This window comes from Stenella coeruleoalba (assembly GCF_951394435.1).
Source record: "Stenella coeruleoalba genome assembly, chromosome: 9".
Classification (NCBI taxonomy): domain Eukaryota; kingdom Metazoa; phylum Chordata; class Mammalia; order Artiodactyla; family Delphinidae; genus Stenella; species Stenella coeruleoalba.
In genome coordinates this window covers 26517264-26535808 of record NC_137155.1, presented here as the reverse complement: position 1 = coordinate 26535808, position 18545 = coordinate 26517264, and the positions used below count along the sequence as shown (strand labels likewise).

The 18545-nt window shown below is 36.1% G+C and overlaps 1 protein-coding gene across 16 annotated transcripts in view; it reads left to right on the top strand.

The window, feature by feature from the left end:
* SEMA3A (semaphorin 3A) overlaps positions 1 to 18545 on the top strand; it is an 859827-nt gene that overhangs the window by 739047 nt on the left and 102235 nt on the right. For all 16 annotated transcript variants that reach the window (XR_013829775.1, XR_013829776.1, XR_013829777.1 and 13 more), the window contains 3 exons: positions 14383 to 14525; positions 16284 to 16398; positions 16488 to 16557. Coding sequence is in view for 10 of the 16 variants with exons in the window: in XM_079931561.1 (XP_079787687.1) it covers positions 14383 to 14525; positions 16284 to 16398; positions 16488 to 16557 (328 nt within the window). In the remaining 6 variants the exon portion in view is untranslated. The remainder of the gene's footprint in view (positions 1 to 14382; positions 14526 to 16283; positions 16399 to 16487; positions 16558 to 18545) is intronic.

Genomic DNA, 18545 nt, shown 5'->3' with positions numbered 1-18545 from the left:
GCCCAAACGTGAATTTGGCAAGAAATGCCATCTGTGGGATGAGGTGTAGAAGAATGTCAAGGGGGTAGTAACAGAGATAAAGGACGAAAGAAAAGAGAAGTGTATTTACTCACCATTTATTGCTATTATCATGATTAAAGATTCCATGCTTCACATGATAGCATTGGCCCAAGAGTATTAAATATGATTATTTGTTCAGGTTCTACCCTGTGCTCAGGGGCATGCAAAAGTAGCACAATACCTGTAAAGACAAAGTTTCTTCCCCAAAGGCATACCACTTAAGCTATCCAGATGAGAGAATCTTTCCAACTCTATTTACCTTTTGTAGTGTTTACATTGCAGTTGTGTACTGGCAAGATTTATACACTTTGATCTTGCTTAAATGGATTTTGCCCTTTTCTTTTGATGTTAAGCTTTTAATACACATCCACATCGACTTCCTGCTTCACATTGCAAGAAATATTTTCAGATTGTACAAGCTCAAAGATTTTGTTAAGTCATTGTCACTTTGGATTTTGTGAACTTTACAGAATAGAGAACTGTACAGGGTTGCAATGTGGAGAGGTATCTAGGGGCATTGTAACTGTTTACATTATTTAAAAATCTGTAAATATGTGTCTGTTAGTTTCAATGGACTTGGGCCATATTGAAATCAGGAATTTGTATATGAGGACTGGAAATAGACAATCTCTGATGTAATGGGTTACAGAACACAAATTTTAAAAGAAAAAGTAGTGGGTTTGGGTTTTTCATTTCTGCTTGCCATTTGCTGGGAGTAACTGGAAGTAGAATAACTTCCTTTGTGAATACCATGAATTTTCTTAGATTCCTAAGGAGAACTAATAAAGTAGGTCAATCTGAATGAATTTTGGTAAAACTTTTCCATGCGGAGTTTTTGATCACACGGCAAGTTATTGAAGTGCTTGAAGTTTCTCAGGACAGTGGTAATCTCTGACCCCTAACATATGCATTGTTGTTAGCTTCATAAAATGGAGAGACATGCTTTCTGATATTTTAATCCTATTGATGAAATCTTATTTTGAAAAATTGAAAACAAATAATCTTTTTTTACTGCATTAATTACCTAATATAAAAGGATGCAATCAGAAAAAGAGAAGCTTCTTCCAAGTTCAAAGAACATTAATAACGTTTCAGAAGAACATTTTGAAAACTCAGTGTTGCATAATAACTCTTAGAAATAGTTGCAATTTAAAGAAGCATGTCTCAGCATTTCTTTAACCAGGAACCTTTGTTAAGGCTATGATGAGTTCTGTTCATCCCCAAAGCTTCAATGAACTATGTCAAAAAGCAAGAAAATATGATTCTTTAAAAAAAAAAAAAAAAACTTACACATTTTAGTTCAGCAAATTCATTCGTTTATTAATTCATTCATTTATTTAGGAGTGATGTTCTGTTTCAGAAATTATACTGGAAGAACTAGGAAAATATAGAGAGATCAGCTTACAAGAATAGAGGGGAAAGAAAACAAATTATTAAATAGAGTTTTATGGATTCTGATTGAGGAATATGCACCAGGTGCCAGGGAACGGTTTGTATGTTAAAAGGTGGTAGACCATACAAGGTGGTTTGGAGAAGGTGAGGCCAGAAGCAGGGAAACCGTTGAATGTGGCTGCCAGGAGAGAAGAGATAAGGGCCTACATTTGGGTAGCTGCAGTGAGATAGAGTCAAAATAAATTTTTAGTATATATAGAAGCTGAAGGTAAGAGAGGGAGAAATATAGGACAAGTGCCTATCATAACAAATATGAAGATGAACATAATAGAAAAAGAATCAAGTGATATAGAAGAGGTAGAAGCAAACTTTTCTCCATGTTCTGTGAGATAAATGCCTGTGAAGATGGTAGATGTGTTGTCTTCTAGAATGATATGCAGGTTCACTAAAGGGCTAAAGAAGGGAAACTGTGGTCAGTTCTACTGGAAGGTAAGTCGACGTTAGTTCGTGGATGATGTGGATTGCCCTTAGTTTATTTTCTATATCAGAGACAGTATGAATAATGAAACTGACAAGGTTTCCCTCTTTCCTCTTGTGCTAGAAAGTTCTGAACCAAATCCGTGGCCCGTCTTAAGCAGGTGTATAGATGAATGTAGTATCTCCTTTTAGCCCTGTTACTGGCCCAGAGTAATATCAGCCCTATTGCCCTTTCTGCTTGCCACATCTTAATTTATGCTACTTTGTCATATCCTATGACACTTGAAATCTGTTCTGGAAAATATATGGTGTAAATGCATTTGTATTTATTTCTGTAGCACTGCATGGATGATGGCTTAGAAGAAATAGATAATACATGTGGAAGACCAGTTAGATGATTCCAAAAATATAACTGTTAAGTGAAAAGAACAAGAATGGTGCTGGCTAATTTAAGACTATAAAACAGGGAGAAGAAGTGAAAACAATAGCAGGTATAAGTTTGATAATAAATTTAGAGTAGAGAACAGAAGTCCTGCAGGAGATGGGGGCAGTGTAAGGTAAAAACACATTTTATATCTAGGTGCTGCTCTTGACATTAACCAAAGTGGAACAGTAAGAGCAGAAACAGTTTTTAAGGAAAAGTTGACAAGTTCTTTGCTAGGCATGACGAATTAAAGTTGCAGTGATATATCTAAGTAGAAAATTTTGCCAAAATTTTGAAGTGCAGAATTGGATATAGGAAGAAAAGAAAGTTTTATGTAGTTTGGTGATATTCAACCATTATAAGTGAATAAATCCCCAAAGAAAAAAACTTTAAAAATAAAGAAAATTAAGAATAGTAAAATAATGGAAGCAATACTAGGAGATGACTTTATTTATAGGAGTAGAAAGAAATAAAAGTGCCCCCGCAAAATTTAAGGAGTGTCTATATTTAGGGATTTAGGAAAAGAGAGTCCTAAAGGAAATTATGAAGATTTGATTATTAACAATTCAGGCTCAGAGACAAAAAAGCCACAAACCAGAGAAGCAGTAAAAATTGGGGGCAAGATCTGAATATTTCATTGTGTCAATGGCTAAAGACAACCAAAGGAGGATGAGTACCAATTTGCTGATTTGGTGGTTTCTGTTGTTTCTCATTAAGAACACTACCAATGGTGAAAGTTTCCAAAATCTATAGACAGCAAAGAGTTGAGAAGCAAGTGGTAACTGGGGCAGGGAGTATATGTACTCTCGCAAGAAGTGCTATGGCTTAATGGGTGCAAGAAACCACAATAGATTCCATGGAGTGTCAGTGGAAGTTTTCTGGTTTTCTTTTTCTTTCTCAGGATAAAAAGACTTAAAATATTGAAAATTCAACAAAAGATTGCCTTCTTCCCTTAATTTTACAGCTCCCCAGTTGCTAGATTGCTTCCTGCTTTTCATCACTTTTCTCAGGGCTCCATTCTATCCTCTTTTATCTTTTTATTCTATACCCTCCTAATCACCCCCTTGACTTTACTTTTAAATAGCTTCAACTATAGGCCTCTTTTCTAAGCTCTTTTTTTTTTAATTTTTGCATTTTATTTACTTTTTTTTATACAGCAGGTCCTTTTTAGTCAATTATCAATTTTATACACATCAGTATATACATGTCAATCCCAATTTCCCAATTCATCCCTCCACCCCCCCACCCCCACACCGCTATCCCCCCTTGGTGTCCATACGTTTGTTCTCTACATCTGTGTCTCAATTTCTACCCTGAAAACCAGTTTATCTGTACCCTTTTTCTAGGTTCCACATATATGCATTAATATACGATATTTGTTTTTCTCTTTCTGACTTACTTTGTATGACAGTCTCTAGATCCATCCATGTCTCAACAAATGACCCAATTTTGTTCCTTTTTATGGCTGAGTAATATTCCATTGGGTATATATACCACATTTTCTTTATCCATTTGTCTGTCGATGGGCATTTAGGTTGCTTCCATGACCTGGCTATTGTAAATAGTGCTGCAATGAACGTTGGGGTACATGTGTCTTTTTGAATTATGGTTTTTTCTGGGTATGTGCCCAGTAGTGGGATTGCTGGGTCATATGGTAATTCTGTTTTACTTTTTTAAGAAACCTCCATACTGTTCTCCATAGTGGCTGTACCAATTTACATTCCCACCAACAGTGCAAGAGGGTTCCCTTCTCTCCACACCCTCTCCAGCATTTATTGTTTGTAGATTTTCTGATGGCGCCCATTCTGACTGGTGTGAGGTGATACCTCATTGTAGTTTTGATTTGCATTTCTCTAAAAATTAGTGATGTTGAGAGCTTTTCATGTGCTTCTTGGCCATCTGTATGTCTTCTTTGGAGAAATGTCTATTTAGGTCTTCTGCCCATTTTTGGATTGGGTTGTTTGTTTTTTTAATATTGAGCTGCATGAGCTCTTTATATATTTTGGAGATTAATCCTTTGTCCATTGATTCCTTTGCAATCCCATTCTGAGGGTTGTCTTTTCTCCCATTCTGAGGGTTGTCTTTTCATCTTGTTTATGGTTTCCTTTGCTGTGCAAAAGCTTTGAAGTTTCATTAGGTCCCATTTGTTTATTTTTGTTTTTATTTCCATTACTCTAGGAGGTTGGTCAAAAAAGATCTTGCTGTGATTTATGTCAAAGAGTGTTCTTCCTATGTTTTCCTCCAAGAGTTTTATAGTGTCCTGTCTTACATTTAGGTCTCTAATCCATCTTCAGTTTACTTTTGTGTATGGTGTTAGGGAGTGTTCTTATTTCATTCTTTTACATGTAGCTGTCCAGTTTTCCCAGCACCACTTATTGAAGAGACTCTCTTTTCTCCATTGTATATCCTTGCCTACTTCTTCATACATTAGTTGACCATAGGTGCGTAGGTTTATCTCTGGGCTTTCTATCTTGTTCCATGGACTTATGTTTCTGTTTTTGTGCCAATACCACATTGTCTTGATTACTGTAGCTTTCTAGTACAGTCTGAAGTCAGGGAGCCTGATTCCTCCAGCTCCGTTTTTCTTTCTCAAGATTGCTTTGGCTATTCGGGGTCTTTTGTGTCTCCATACAAATTTTAAGACTTTTTTGTTCTACTTCTGTAAAAAATGCCATTGGTAATTTGATAGGGATTGCATTGAATCTGTAGATTGCTTCGGGTAGTAGAGTCATTTTCACAATATTGATTCTTCCAATGCAAGAACATGGTATATCTCCCCATCTGTTGGTATCATCCTTAATTTCTTTCATCAGTGTCTTATAGTTTTCTGCATACAGATCTTTTGTCTCCTTAGGTAGGTTTATTCCTAGGTATTTTCTTATTTTTGTTGCAGTGGTAAATGGGAGTGTTTCCTTAATTTCTCTTTCAGATTGTTCATCATTAGTATATAGGAATGCAAGAGATTTCTGTGCATTAATTTTGTATCCTGAAACTTTACCAAATTCATTGATTAGCTCTAATAGTTTTCTGGTGGCATCTTTAGGATTCTCTGTGTATAGTATCATGTCATCTGCAAAGAGTGACAGTTTTACTTCTTCTTTTCCAATTTGCATTCCTCTTATTTCTTGTTCGTCTCTGATTGCCATGGCTACCACTCCCAAAACTATGTTGAATAATAGTGATGAGAGTGGATATCCTTGTGTTCCTGGTCTTAGAGGAAATGATTTCAGTTTTCCACCATTGAGAATGATGTTTGCTGGGGTTTTGTCGTATATAGCCTGTATTATGTTGAGGTAGGTTCCCTCTATGCCCACTTTCTGGAGAGTTTTTATCATAAATGGGTGTTGAATTTTGTCAAAAGCTTTTTCTGCATCTATTGAGATGATCATATGCTTTTTATTCTTCCATTTGTTAATATGGTTTATCACATTGATTGATTTACGTATATTGAAGAATCCTTGCATCCCTGGGATAAATCCCACTTGATCATGGTGTATAATCCTTTTAATGTGTTGTTGGATTCTGTTTGCTAGTATTTTGTTGAGGATTTTTGCATCTATATTCATCAGTGATATTGGTCTGTAATTTTCTTTTTTTGTGGTATCTTTGTCTGGTTTGGGTATCAGGGTGATGGTGGCCTCATAGAATGAGTTTGGGAGTGTTCCTTCCTCCGCAATTTTTTGGAAGAGCTTGAGAAGGATGGGTGTTAGCTCTTCTCTGAATGTTTGATAGAATTCACCTGTGAAGCCATCTGGTCCTGGAATTTGTTTGTTGGAAGATTTTTTTTTTGGAAGATTTTTAATCACAATTTCCATTGCAGTACTTGTGATTGATCTGTTCATATTTTCTACGTCTTCCTGTTTCAGTCTTGGAAGGTTATACCTTTCTAAGAACTTGTCCATTTCTTCCAGGTTGTCCATTTTATTGGCATAGAGTTGCTTGTAGTAGTCTCTTAGGATGCTTTGTATTTCTGCAATGTCTGTTGTAACTTCTCCTTTTTCATTTCTAATTTTATTGATTTGAGTCCTCTCCCTCTTTTTCTTGATGAGTCTGACTAATGGTTTATCAATTTTGTTTATCTTCTCAGAGAACCAGCTTTTAGTTTTATTGATCTTTGCTATTGTTTTCTTTGTTTCTATTTCATTTATTTCTGCTCTGATCTTTATGATTTTTTTCCTTCCACTAACTTTGGGTTTTGTTTGTTTTTCTTCCTCTAGTTCCTTTAGGTGTAAGGTTAGATTGTTTGAGATTTTTCTTGTTTCTTGAGGTAGGCTTGTATAGCTATAAACTTCCCTCTTGAACTGCTTTTGCTGCCTCCCATAGGTTTTGGATCATCGTGTTTTCACTGTCATTTGTCTCCAGATATCTTTTGATTTCCTCTTTGATGTCTTCAGCGGTCTCTTGGTTATTTAGTAACGTATTGTTTAGCCTCCATGTGTTTGTGTTTTTTACATTTTTTCCCCTGTAATTTATTTCTAATCTCATAGCGTTGTGTTCAGAAAAGATGCTTGATATTATTTCAATTTTCTTAAATTTACTGTGGCTTGATTTGTGACCCAACATATGAACTATCCTGGAGAATATTCTGTGTGCGCTTGAGAAGAAAGTGTAATCTGCTGTTTTTGGATGGAACGTCCTTTAAGTATCAATTAAATCTACCTGGTCTATTGTGTCATTTAAAGCTTCCATTTCCTTATTTTTTTTCATTTTGGATGATCTGTCCATTGGTGTTAAGTGAGGTGTTAAAGTTCCCCACTATTACTGTGTACTGTCTTATTTCCTCTTTTATAGCTCTTAGCAATTGCCTTATGTATTGAGGTGCTCCTATGTTGGGTGCATAAATATTTACAATTGTTATATCTTCTTCTTGGATTGATCCCTTGATCATTATGTAGCGTCCTTCCTTGTCTTTTGTAACATTCTTTATTTTAAAGTCTGTATTATCTGATATGAGAATTACTATTCCAGCTTTCTTTTGATTTCCATTTGCATGGAATATCTTTTTCCATCCCCTCACTTTCAGTCTGAATGTGTCCCTAGATCTGAAGTGGGTCTCTTGTAGACAGCATATAGGTGAGTCTTGTTTTTGTATCCATTCAGCATGCCCGTGTCTTTTGGTTGGAGCATTTAATCCATTCACATTTAAGGTAATTATCGATATGTATGTTCCTATTACCATTTTCCATTTTCTTCATTGTTTTGGGTTTGTTTTAGTGCTTTTTTTTTTTTTTTTTTTTTGCAGTACTTGGGCCTCTAACTGTTGTGACCTCTCCCGTTGCGGAGCACAGGCTCTGGACGCACAGGCTCAGCAGCCATGGCTCACGGGCCCAGCCGCTGCACGGCATGTGGGATCTTCCCGGACCAGGGCACAAACCCATGTCCCCTGCATCAGCAGGCGGACTCTGAACCACTGCGCCACCAGGGAAGCCCTGTGCGTCTTTTTCTTCTCTTCTGTTTCCCACTTAGAGAAGTTCCTTTAGCATTTGTTGTAGAGCTGGTTTGGTGATGCTGAATTCTCTTCACTTTTGCTTGTCTGTAAAGCTTTTGGTTGCTCTGTGGAATCTGAATGAGATCCTTGCCGGGTAGAGTAATCTTGATTACTCTAGGTTCTTCCTTTTCATCACTTTAAGTATATCATGCCACTCCTTTCTGGATTGTAGAGTTTCTGCTGAGAAATCAGCTGTTAACCTTATGGGAGTTCCCTTGGATGTTATTTGTATGTTATTTGTTATTTGTTTTTCCCTTGCTGCTTTCAATAATTTTTCTTTGTCTTTAATTTTTGCCAATTTGATTACTATGTGTCTCGGTGTGTTTCTCCTTGGGTTTATCCTGTATTGAACTCTCTGCGCTTCCTGGACTTGGGTGGCTATATCCTTTCCCATGTTAGGCAAGTTTTCGACTATAATCTCTTCAAATATTTTCTCGGGTCCTTTCTCTCTCTCTTTTCCTTCTGAGAGGCCTATAATGCAAATGTTGTTGCATTTAATGTTGTCCCAGAGGTCTCTTAGGCTGTCTTCATTTCTTTTCATTCTTTTTCTTTATTCTGTTCCACAGCAGCGAATTCCACCATTCTGTCTTCCAGGTCACTTACCCATTCTTCTGCCTCAGTTATTCTGCTATTGATTCCTTCTAGTGTATTTTTCATTTCAGTTATTGTATTGTTCATCTCTGTTTGTTTGTCCTTTAATTTTTCTAGGTCTTTGTTAAACATTTCTTGCATCTTCTCAATCTTTGCCTCCATTCTTTTTCCGAGGTCCTGGATCATCTTCACTATCATTATTCTGAATTCTGTTTTCTGGAAGGTTCCCTATCTCCACTTCATTTAGTTGTTTTTCTGGGGTTTTGTCTTGTTCCTTCATCTGGTACATAGGCCTCTGCCTTTTCATCTTGTCTATCTTTCTGTGAATGTGGTGTTTGTTCCATAGGCTGCAGGATTGTAGTCTCCTTGCTTCTGCTGTCTGCCCTCTGGTTCATGAGACTTAGATAACCTCATGAGGCTTGGGCAAGTTTCCTGCTGGGAGGGACTGGTGGTGGGTAGAGCTGACTGTTGCTCTGGTGGGCAGAGCCCAGTAAAACTTTAATCTGCCTGACTGCTGGTGGGTGGGGCTGGGTTCCCTCCCTGTTGGTTGTTTGGCCTGAGGTGACCCAACACTGGAGGCTACCTGGCTCTTTATGGGGCTAATGGCGGACTCTGGGAGGGCTCATGCCAAGGAGTGCTTCCCAGAACTTGTGCTACAAGTGTCCTTGTCCCCACGGTGAGCCACAGCTGCCCCCTGCCTCTCCAGGAGACCCTCTAACACTAGCAGATAGGTCTGGTTCAGTCTCCTATGGGGTCACTGCTCCTTCCCCTGGGTCCCGATGCACACACTACTTTGTGTGTGCCCTCCAAGAGTGGAGTCTCTATTTTCCCCAGTCCTGTTGAAGTCCTGCAATCAAATCCCACTAGACTTCAAAGTCTGATTCTCTAGGAATTCCTCCTCCCCTTGCCGGATCCCCAGGTTGGGAAGCCTGACGTGGGACTCAGAACCTTCACTCCCGTGAGTGGACTTCTGTGGTAAGTGTTCTCCAGTCTATGAGTCACCCACCCACCAGTTATGGGATTTGATTTTACTGTGATTGCACCCCTCACAGGGGCTTCTCTTTTGTCTTTGGTTGTGGGGTATCTTTTTTGGTGAGTTCCAGTGTCTTCCTATCGATGATTGTCCAGCAGTTAGTTGTGATTCTGGTGTTCTTGCAAGAGGGAGTGAGAGCACGTCCTTCTACTCTGCCATCTTGGTTCCTGCTTCTCTAAGGTCTTGTATTTCCTGGTCTAAGGGATAACTTCACAAGCATCTGCCTCTAAAGATGCACTAAACTGAGCTAGTCTTCCTTCCACGTCTCGTATCTAGTCTTCCTCAAGTGTTACTTCATGCTAAATGATTCCTGTCCCACCAGTTGTTTAAAGCGGTCTTTCCTTTAATTTTACCATGATTTTTCTTACTACTTCTCACATTCAGCATCTTATCAGTGAACATAATCCATTGGTTCTACTTTCCCATAATCTCTGCGTATGTCTCCTCTATCATACAAGTCCACATCACCATCATTTCTCACCAGTCTTCTAAGTAATCTTCCTGCCTTCATTCTTGCCTCAGTATATATTTTTTTCCTACAGCAGCCAGTGATCTTCTTAGAATAGAAACCTGGTAATGTCATTACTAGGTTTAAAATACTTCATTGGTTTCCCTTTTAGCCGTTAGGACAATAAACTCCTGAACAATAAACTTCCTTCTTATGCTGGCCTCTGCTTAACTTTCTGTCATCCTCTCTGACCAGCTCTCTCTCCTGTTGCACAACACTCTCTGTTGTTTCTGTGACCTTGCACCTGTGTTGCTTCTACCTGGGAAACTCTTATTCTTCAGGTCTTGAATTACATGTCATATCTTCTGAGAAAAACTTTCCCTAATTCCTTCAAAGCAAGATCAGTTGTCCCTTCTATTTCTCACTGCATTCGTTCCAAACTCATTTTTGTTATGTGCAATTTGATAATTGCTCTGTTTAACTGTTGGTATTCCCTCACAGATAGTAAGCACCATGTAGGCAGAAAACATTTCATCACAATATCCCCTAATCTTCCACAATTCAGGGCATAGAGTAAGTGATTAGGAGATATTTGATAAATGAAAATATAAATGTAAGTGATTACATGCAGAATAGAGATTGCTCAGTGGAGCAACATTCTGTAGATTATTAGATTGAGAGCAAATAGAGAGAGGCCTTATGTATATTATGGAAGGGAAATAATTCTTCCACAGAAAGGAAGCAAAGAACAATTGTGGGGGGTGTGAAGGAAGCAAAAGGAGGGAGTTCTTACTGAATGGCCTTGGTCTCAGCCATATAACAAATTAGAAAGTCCATCTTTGGTGGGTAGATTGAGAGATGGCACATTAGTTGTTCTGAAGACAATGAGAATGATTTTAAACAGTAGCTGGTAATAAGTCTAAGGTGAGCCACTACAAGTAAATAAAACAATTACTTAGCAACACTAGAATTCTTGTTTAGGATAAATAACTTGAATTTAGAGCAAATCCATTTACTACGATTATATGGTTTTCTTCATCCTGGCTTAGGTATGGGGGCAAAGGAAAAAAAAGTTTTGGGATTTCAAAGGCAGGTAAGTGGAGGTTTAGGAAGCCAAGAGGTTCTAAGATGATAGGGAAGACAATTAGAATGACTGGTTAGAATGTTCATGTGATAAAGAGGGGAATTCACCAGAGGGGAGGGGAATAGACTGAGAGAATAAGAGGGGCAAGGAAGGGAGAGGCAAACTTTGGAGCATAAGTAGAAAATGAACAGTGAGTAGAGATTTTGGCCAAAAAAAAAAAAAAGATTTTCTAAATTTGAAATATTAGAAGAATGGCTTCTTTTAAATTTTTGAAAGAGATCAACTAAAGACCTAATTTATTTTGAAATTAGAGTGAATGTTTTTTCAAGTATAAGATATAACCTAAATTTCTTGAAGACAATTAACATTGTTTTTCTTAGATAATCTCTTTTACTATTTTGATATATTTGGCTTTTGTTTTCTATGCCTAATGGTATTTTTTGTCTGTAATCTGAAGCTATGTCAAACTGTTAATTCACCTACCAAATCCTCTGTGCCTGTAATATCAGATACTAAAGGAGAGACTAGACTTGAAGACCCTTTAAACAATTAATGTACGTGATAACTTGTTTGAATTATTTCCTACTAGAGTCCACATTTGTAAGGTGATAATTATCTTTACATATTTTAGAGATGGAAGCATGATGCTTGATAACTCCTTTTTTCATGCCCAAATACTAACTTAAGAGAATATCTATAAGTATAAAATATTGTTTGCTTTGTTCTCATTTGTATGTTTCTAACATCACTTTTGCTAGATTGTAGCTTTCTGAAAACAAGGGATATATATTATTCATTTTGTTTTATACTTAGTGCCTTGCATGTATTTGTGATCAAATAAAAGGTAGTTGGATTTAATTACTTGGAATCCTTTAAGTTATTCAAGTGTTTATATGAACAACTTCCTTAATATGGGAGGTAGTATTAAACCGACTTCTCCATTTTTTCATCATTAAAGCAGAAGAAAGTATGATTTTTCACTTTAATTCTGCAGCTGTATTATAATGAGATCTTATAATGAGAACTTAACATGTGATTGAGGCTTCCTTTTAGTATCATCATCATAACAACATAGTACATTTGTTAATATTTTACAAAGTTGTTTCACATGTACTATTTAAGTTTAAAATACTTATTTGTATGTGAACTGTTTATGACACAAGGTGAATTGAACTTAACATGAAATAAGCCCAATTTGAATATTAGGCAACTGAGATCTGAGAGGTAAGAGTCTTGCTAAAATGTCACAAAAGTCATAAGTGATTGAACTGAGTTCTATCATGTGTAGGTCTGTGTTATACATCTGCATGCACATGCATGCACACATACATGCACACATACATGCACATGCTGAATTTCTGAAGCTAGAAATCTGACTTCATCAGTGGGGTGGTAATTATTGGGTTTGTAACATAATTCGTACTCTTGTCACATTAATCCACTCACCATTCTTCAGGAGACAAAAACATGTATACAAATATGTTTATGAATATGATTAAGTAGAAATTTATGAAGAAAAACCACCTTTGCAACGTTTATTAAAGTTGAAGTAATGTATTATTAAAAATTCTAGTCCTGATTCCGAATTTTGAGGTTTTATTCTCCTTCCCTTATTCCACTGGCATACTGAACTTTAAATATGAATAGGTAATATTTCATATGTTTCACATTACTTACAGGGTCTGTATAATGTGCCTGAAAAAGATAGTGGAGTGTAGCCCTGTGAAATATACTAAGTACATGGTCCCAGAGCAAATGCTAAAGGAAAGTTACAAGTGTAGTACACATGACAACATGATTATTCACAGGTGAAAAGGTTAGGACTAAATAAGATGGATAAAGCTGGTTTCAATATTCTGATCCCTTTCCTGGTATCTTAAGTATGGTGCTGACCTAGGTGTGTATATTTCATAGTTAACTTGATAACATAATACAACATGGGAGCAAAAGTAGGTTATTGTGAGAACTTAAATACCTGCAACAATCCTAAGTGCTTTCAATAAAACAAACTCAGCTTCTTAGTATGTTACATTAAAGTATGTTAGTATATAAAGCTTAGTATGTTACATATAAAGCTGTGAAGCAATTATAGTTTGTTAAATAGTTTATATGAGCCCACAGCCATATCAAGCCAGGTACTTACAGAAGTATGTTTTGAAGTGGGACTCTAGACATCACAGATACACCTTCTGCATAATCTAGGCAGTCTTGTTTTTTCCTTTTCTCTTTCCTTGTCTTCTTGCACAGATATTCATTGAATGCCCTCAGTATTTTAAGCTCTAGGATCATAGCATCAAACAAAACACGCCAAGTTCTTGTTCTCCTCGAACTGATATTCATTGAGATGGAGAGGGAGACAGACAATAAGCAAATGAAGATTAAAGAGAGAAGAAAGCAACAGGGAGATGTAGCATAGCAGGTGTTTCATAATGTTAGGAAGAAAAGTAATGCATGTGAGTAGGAGTAAGGCTTTCAGCACTTTAAATTAGGGTAGTCAACAAAGATGTCTTTAATAACGTAATATTTTGAACAAAGACCTGAGTAAAAATAAGAATCCTGTCTTTAGAATATATGAGGGCAGAGAGTTACACAGTGAGGAAAAATCTGAGGCGGTGCTGAGAGTGCTTGACCTGTTTGAGAACCAGGAAGGGGTTTGGTATGTCTGGCTAAGAGTAAGTTAGGGAAGGGAAGGGTAGGAAGAAGAAAAGTCATGTGGGGTAGCAGGGACCAGATGGTAAATGACTTCTGGTCACTGGAAGGAGTTTGCATTTTATTGTGAGTGATTTGAAAAGATATAGGAGGGTTTAGATATGTCTGAAGTGACATATCGGGTACACACTGGTGTGTGGAGACTCAGAGAACTCAAGGGTAACTCCACGGTTTGGGGCTTGAGTACCTCGTAAACGACAATGCCATTTAATGAGATGGGGTACAACTTGAGAAAATTTCTTTTGTTTTATATGAATCTCATCTCTCCCCTCACACCTAGTTTTTGCTCGAAAGTGGAATAGACCAATTGGTAGTTTGATTTAAATTATTTTATGCTTGAAAGAAAGAATAACAGTAGTGATGACAATAAGTAATATTTGATAGCCCTTACACTTTGCAAAATGTTTTAATATCCAGTGATGCATCTGCACTATATGGTCACACGGAGGATTTCTGCACCTACTCCTAAAATAATGTTTGAGACATAAGGTGATTTGTAACATACTTTAAAATACGTAAAGAACAGTTCACATCTACTGAAAAAGAGTGAACTAAAGAGAGATTAAGTCTTGAAATATGTCACATAGGGGTTAAGAGAAAATTGAAAATGGACTGTAATGAATGGTCTTATTTACCCAACTGTGAATTAATATATATGCTATAATTTGTCTCTCAGATCCAAGGTTCATTAGTGCCCACCTCATCCCAGAAAGTGACAACCCTGAAGATGACAAAGTGTATTTTTTCTTCCGTGAAAATGCGATAGATGGAGAACACACTGGAAAAGCCACTCATGCTAGAATAGGTCAGATATGCAAGGTGAGGTAAAGAAAAAAATGAGGAGGGTATCATTGTCCAATTGCAGTTTTTTCCTTTTCCACCTTTGTACAAATATAATGAAAAATATGGCTAAAAAGCTTGACTGATCACTATAAATATTTAAATACCAAAAAAAGATTGAAAACGTATTATAGTTGCTTATGAATAACTTCATAGTCAAACATAGAGGTATAGGTTGTGAGGTGTTATTTCACAATTACATTAAATAATATTAGTTTGAAATTCTGGAGAAATAATTTTTTTTCATATTACCTGGGAAAATATAATTTTTGTATTCTCAGACCTAGCATAGGTTCCTACAATGTGTAAGTTTTCAATGAATATTTTTTGTTGGAAATAAGTATGAATATAAAAGAGACAAGTGTTAAAGCTTGTTCTTATGACTTGATTATAGCATCCTATATACACTTATGTGTACACACATAATTTTGAAGCTCTGAACTTTAATATACTGTGTGGCACAAATTCAGATGTGATATGTATTATAATGTTAGATATATAGAATAAAAAATTGGTCAGTAAATACTTATGGACTAATTAGTATCAGTGTGAAAATATGATAACAATACTATTCTTACCCTCTATACTGTATAGTACAGTATATATGAAATATGAATGAAGCTAACTGTTATTATATATTAAAGCACCTTTCATCTCAAGAAAAATCACAAGGCCAAATCCAGTTACTGTCTTAAAATGAAATTATTTCTTTTAAAAGAAAAATCATGAAATTTTAAAAATCCCTATCTTGGGGGCGGGGATATCCTCTTTCCTATCCCAATCATCTAATTATTTATCTTTAGTATATTAAATTACTGGAAAATTAAAATTTTTAATGCTCTGGAAACATGCAAATGATATATGCAATATATGAGAATCTTTTCTCCACAAAATATAAGGCATATTTAAAAGCAGTACTTACAAGCATTAAAAAAATCTTTATACTAAATAAAATCTTATAAACAAAATATAAATCAGTGTTATATTTTTGAAGAAAAAGTTATTTTCCTTTAAACATATGCACATAAATATTATTTTATAAGATTATAAGTTACTGGTGAATCCATACCATCATAATAGAGTTTATTGCTACATCAGGTTACAGTTAAGTTTCATTTTCAGTGAGAAGATACTTTTTCAAAATTTTTGCTCTAGAATGAGTTTTCTTTAAGATTTAAGCAAATGTTTTTTCAACATGCTGTTTGTAAAGTCAGCATTGCGTCAACTGAGCTTATAAAAATATTTGATGCTAGCATGCTTTTGTTTGTGGTGTATTTTCAGTATGAGTTATAAGGCATGCAGTTATTCTTTCATTCAGTAAATACTCATTAAGTGCCTACTATGTGCCAATGTGCTTAATTTTGTGAACCAGCCTACTTAGGTAAGTAAAATCTTAGGGAAAACTTACATAAGAAAGAGAGACTAAAAGCAAACCAAAACAAACACAAGAGTAATATCGTTCATTGCCAAGTGGTAAGAGAATGGAAAAAGTACAGTGACTTTTTAATGCTAAGGCATATTTATTGTAAGTCATTCCTTGAACAAGGTTGGAGTGAATAGATTTCACCAAAAATATAATAAGAAAGCATAGTTACTTGTATCTAGTCATTTAAAATTCATTTCTCAATTTGAAAAATGAGGAATTGTGATTTGTATGTCTCAAGATATGAGAAGATAAGATATTTGAAATTATCATTTGCATGCACAATTTCTAAAACCATTATTCTCTCCTTTCAGAATGACTTCGGGGGCCACAGAAGTCTGGTGAATAAATGGACAACATTCCTCAAAGCTCGTCTCATTTGTTCAGTGCCAGGTCCAAATGGCATTGACACTCATTTTGATGAATTGCGTAAGTAGCTGATGATGTCATATAGAGAATATTCAAACCTTGCCATTACCTTCAAAAATGCAACTTTCTCCAATTTTGTTTTAAAACAGAGGATGTATTCCTAATGAATTCTAAAGATCCTAAAAATCCAATTGTATATGGAGTGTTTACAACTTCCAGGTAAATAACACTTTGCTCTCTTATTATCATAGAAAATTCATGTCCTTTAGATGCTTTCCAAGTGTCCATAATTTGTGAAAATATTTTTGAAAGAACAACGTCGGCTAAACCTTTGAGCTCTTGTGCATTCTTGGGTGCCTGAAATAAGTCATGACCTAAATCATTTTTTACATAAATTTTAACAAAGAATTCACTACTATAAATTTAATGACGAAAAATATATGCCATGCCCTATGTATAGCTTTGACTTTAAAAATTTGAGTGAAATGTAAAATATTATAAACATAGAACTCTGAGTTTTGTTAAAAGTTTGTAGTGATATAAACTAAGGGTGAAAAATCTTTTTCCCTCCCCTCTCCTTTCTCTTCTTTGTCCCTACCCCCTCTTTCTCTCTCTCTCTCTCTCCTCCTTCTTCCCCCTCTCCCCGCCACCTCCTTTCATCATTCCCCATGTGCCTCAAGGCTCTTGCTGTCAATCAAGCAGTAATTATTTCCTGACTATTATATTCAGCATAAAGTTTACATTACCTGGAATTGCTAAAAGAAACATATATTTAAATGCATATAAAGAGGGATATGCATTTGGATATGTATAAATGTTTAATAAAAGAAAAATAATTTAAAATCAAAAGTCAGGAAGAGTGCTACAAGGGACTGTGATAGCATAAAGAAAGATTAACTACAATGTCCAAACACTGATTTTTTTCTGTAAATATTAAAGCCATTACAAATTGATTGGACATTTTTACTTAATTTTTAAAATAACGTAAAAATTAGGAAAACTATATTAGTAAAACCAGATGCAATTTCCCATACCTAAATATTTCTCCCCTTTAGTATAAAAACAGAATGACCGCTAAAGAATGTGGGAGGCTTGGGCTTCCCTCTTGGCGCAGTGGTTGAGAGTCTGCCTGCCGATGCAGGGGACACAGGTTCGTGCCCCGGTCCGGGAAGATCCCACATGCCGTGGAGCGGCTGGGCCCATGAGCCATGGCTGCTGAGCCTGCATGTCCGGAGCCTGTGCTCCACAACGGGAGAGGCCACGACAGTGAGAGGCCTGCGTACCGCAAAAAAAAAAAAAAATGTGGGAGGCTCAAATTAAACAAATATTAATTGATTTCTTCTGCTTCCTCATTGCTTAGTACAGTAGTTTTCAGTCTTAAGCTTGCATCAGAATCGCCCAGAGAGCCTGTTAAAATACAGATGCTCGGCCACGCCCTCAGAGTCTCTGATTCAGTAGGAAGGGGTAGGGCCTAAGAACGCATTTTTAACAAATTCCCAGGTGATGCCCATACTGTTGGTCTAGGAACCACACTTTGAGAATCACTGGCTTAGTGGGTAAAATAATTTCACCTGTCTGCTTCAGCGAGCTTGATGTCATATATGAGTTAGTCTTAACAGCTGTAAATCCTAAAAAGATCTTTCCATGATGATGGATTCCATCAATAGATAAGCAAAGTGTATAACAATGAAAAAGGGACACATAAACATTACAAACTACAACTACTATGATGTATCAAATATGTATTAATTTGCTACTTATTCCATTATGAAAATATTGTTGTTAAATTCTATAAGTATTTACTGAAATTTACTGTGTGTCAAGTACCGTGCGATATGTAATTTATGTTACAGAAAAGAAGCCAAGCATGTTTCCTTCCCTCATGAAGCTTGCACTCTACCAGACATTGTCTAGATGCAGCAGTTTTCAATAATAAACTCTTATTACACAAGTTTTTCATTTGGTCTAATTTTTATGTAATTTTCTATGGGTAGAGATTAATTAAAAGGTATGCATTCCATATTTTTAATGTGCACAACTTTTATATCTTTATAAATAAATCCCTCAAGCTGTATTTATATAAGCAAAATAAAATGGGAAATTGTGGCAGCTCATGGTAAACTTAGAATTTGCTTCAATTACCTGATTTTTTTTGTCCAACAAAATGATGGGGATAATTGCTATAGTACTCCACTTTTGCTAGGGTG